This window comes from Trypanosoma rangeli, assembly GCF_003719475.1.
Source record: "Trypanosoma rangeli strain AM80 chromosome Unknown Tra_15.4_contig_00176, whole genome shotgun sequence".
Taxonomy (NCBI): domain Eukaryota; phylum Euglenozoa; class Kinetoplastea; order Trypanosomatida; family Trypanosomatidae; genus Trypanosoma; species Trypanosoma rangeli.
Window position 1 is genome coordinate 10621 of NW_021705918.1, and position 3069 is coordinate 13689.

Consider the following 3069-nt stretch of genomic DNA (forward strand, 5'->3'; position numbering starts at 1 on the left):
TAAAAGAGAGAGAGAGAGAGAGGTGGATACAGGCAAGGACGCGGTCAAAAAGACTCCCACCCCTCGAAAACAGAGTATATATATATATATTTTTTTTTTTTTTAAAAAGAACAATACTGCAATACTGCAGATAATGCGGGTACAAGACATACAAATCACACACCTGCGCACAAATAGAAACATCAGCGGCGATTTTGTCAAGCCCATAACTTAGTGGCATATGGGCTCCCCTTCAGGGTTAATTTGCCCTGCCAACTTTAGGCGATGATACAATATTAACATATATGTGCACAATTGTGGATCCAAAGATAATAAACAGCATGAAGGCGGAAATCCACGTCGACACGGATGTCTTGCTTTCCTTCGCCTCACGAGCACGTTTTTTTTCCTCGCTTGATGGGCGAGGAAGACGAACTTGGTCATTTTGCTTCTGTGCCTTGGCACGCATCGTCCTCGCCGGACTCATGGGCATTTTTGTTGACTTTGTTGTCCCCTCCCCAGTCTGTATTTCCTCTCCCTACCTAGCGTTCTAGCTCTACGCCACAAATCAAGTGAAGTCGTAACAATAATAAGCGTCTAAGAGGAATTCTCCGACACGGCAGAATAAATACATAAATACATACATACATATACATCATATATATATATAAAGAATAATAAGGTTTACTCTGTATTTACCTTTTGGTGTTTGTTTTTTCTCTTGCGGTTTCGTAAATCTTAAGAAGTGTCACTGTCTCCGTACACTGCCACCATTTACTGCCTTTCTTCACGGAGGATGTGTCGTGGGCGCTCACACGCGTTATTTGTTGCACAGCTCCGCTGGTACTCTTTACAAACGCCCCTTTGGACGGCACACCCCCCTCTTTCCTCAATGACGCAGCTGAAGCCGCTCTGGACAACACGGCCCGACCTCGTCATTGGCGCAAAGTCGCAGACACTGGAAGGCGGAGAGTTGTGTGGGAAGAAATAAATTCCCCGCTCCCTTCAGCACGCCTTTGACACGAAAAAAAAAAAAAAAAACGAATAACACCACTCACAAAAACAAAAACAAAATGGAACATCCTTCACGGTTCCTCATATGCCACTCGGTATGTAGATGGGCAGTGGAGAAGCAAGCAAGTCGGACCAACAGCTGTTCCACAACGAAACACAAAAAAGGCGCACTTCTTTGCTATTGATCGAAAGTTCTCGGATGTTTTGTATCTTCCTTTTTTATTTTCTTCCTTTTTGTGCTCCGTTTTATGTATTCCGTCTGGAGGGCATAGATAAAACAATCACACGCAGGCACTAATGTGTTAAGCTACTTCTTGGGGTGATTTGCAATAACTTCGCGAAAGCGTCGAGGATTAAAGTAGTGCGACTTCTCTTCAAGACGCTTACGCATTTCCTCCACCCTGTCTGGGACGCCACGAAAATTCTTCGTGGTGTCTACGCGAAGGTACAGGTTGAAGGGAAGAGCATAGGGTATACGCTTGGCGTACTCAACAATGTGGTTGAGGCACCGCTCCTCATCCTCCTCACTCCACCAAAAACAGGCTTGAGGATGCACAAAACAAGTTATGTCAACAACCGGCTGTAGCAGCTGACGCTCAACATCAGCAGGAGATGAGCGCGTCACTTGACGAAAGGAGCTCTTCACAACAATGGAGGGGGCATAGGGCAGAATGATCGGAATTCCATTCTCGAACTGTTGCGGCAAAGGCTCCCTAAACCAGGGCATCTCACGACCATCTGCTGACAACATGCGTTGCTCCGTTCTCGCAGCCTGTTTATCAGCTACTTCATCAGTCGACTCATCTCGCACAGTGAACGCGCTAGAGTACGCACTGGGGCAATCGGGTGCACCCATCTCACCGAGCTTTAGTTCCAACGGCTGTGGATTGCGCTCAACAGCGTACATCTCCAACATTTCCCACAATACTTGTTGCGTGACTGCCGCATGAAGTTCCCACTCCTGTGCAGCTGCCTCTATTTGTGGGACGACGCGTGGATCCTCTGGATGAACGCGGAACTCGTACCCAATCGTAGACACCTGAAAAACGGGATTATCGGGTGTGCTCCAGACACGCGGACTAAGCGAATGGTCAAAACGGCCCACAACAGAGAAGTCAGGAGCCGTCCTCACCTCAACCCGTACACCTGAGCGTTCGACACTACGAACGGAGGAGCGATGGTATAGTTGCAGCGCGGCAGGATTTGCCTTTGCTTTTCCTTCAAAGTAGACATCGCTTGTGTGGCCGTAGAGTCCACAACGCCACCCATGCTCCGCCACGCCTCGATTCACACATATTGATGTGGAGTGTCTCGTGTCGGAGCGACGAAGAACTCCACAAGTCTTCGCTTCAATGGCAGCAAGAAGCACGGCTCGTTCCGTGCGCGAGAGAGCGAGAACATTATCAAACAAATCTATGAGTTCAGTCCGATTTAACCATTTTAGTTCATGCCAGTCAATTCCCTCCTCCTTCAGCTTATCGAAGTGAGGGGTAAAGTCACACATCATTTTGTACTGTCGTCTTCCAACGTGACCGCTGAGCTTCTCCAGAAGGAGTTGCAAAGATATAAATCTGTTCTTTTCATCCACGCTGTTAAAAGAGTTGCTGAGAACCATCTTTCGAGAGACGGAATACCGCGGGTGGTAGCGAAGCGCGTCAGCCAACACCACACTGCGTGTAGGCACCTTCGTCACCTTGCGCACTGCCAACGAACATCGCATGCACGGCGCTACAGTCAAAAGCAAGTAAATAAATGGGAAATTTAACAAGAAGCAGAGAGGGGAAAAAAAGGGAGGGGGGTGAACCTTTTTTCTTTCACCCTCGGCGGAAAACAACGAAAAGAGCAAACCAAAATTATATAAATATATAAAACAAAGAGGACTGCAATGAAAGCTTCTCAGAAACATCATGCATGCACGTGCATGTGCGCGTGTTTTCTCTTTTCACATGATCCCGAGAACGCACAAGCTTCCCAAAGTAAGAGTGCCAATAATGTTTTGCATTGGATCTCAGCATCACCCACCCACCACAAAAAAANANANANANANACACACACACACACACACACACACACTAC

The 3069-nt window shown here is 47.2% G+C and overlaps 1 protein-coding gene across 1 annotated transcript, besides 4 other annotated features; it reads right to left on the bottom strand.

Annotated features, from left to right (window-relative positions):
• The first annotated feature begins 4 nt into the window (after positions 1-4).
• Positions 5-22: a microsatellite.
• Positions 23-603: 581 nt separating this feature from the next.
• Positions 604-647: a microsatellite.
• A 356-nt stretch (positions 648-1003) lies between these two features.
• Positions 1004-1053: a sequence feature (A-rich).
• Positions 1054-1300: 247 nt separating this feature from the next.
• TraAM80_05425 (uncharacterized protein) lies at positions 1301-2713 on the bottom strand (the record flags this gene model as incomplete). The annotated part of the gene is made up of 1 exon (XM_029382304.1): positions 1301-2713. The coding sequence occupies one exon, from the start codon at positions 2711-2713 to the stop codon at positions 1301-1303; it is 1413 nt and encodes a 470-aa protein (XP_029237890.1).
• A 327-nt stretch (positions 2714-3040) lies between these two features.
• Positions 3041-3066: a microsatellite.
• The last annotated feature ends 3 nt before the right edge of the window (positions 3067-3069 follow it).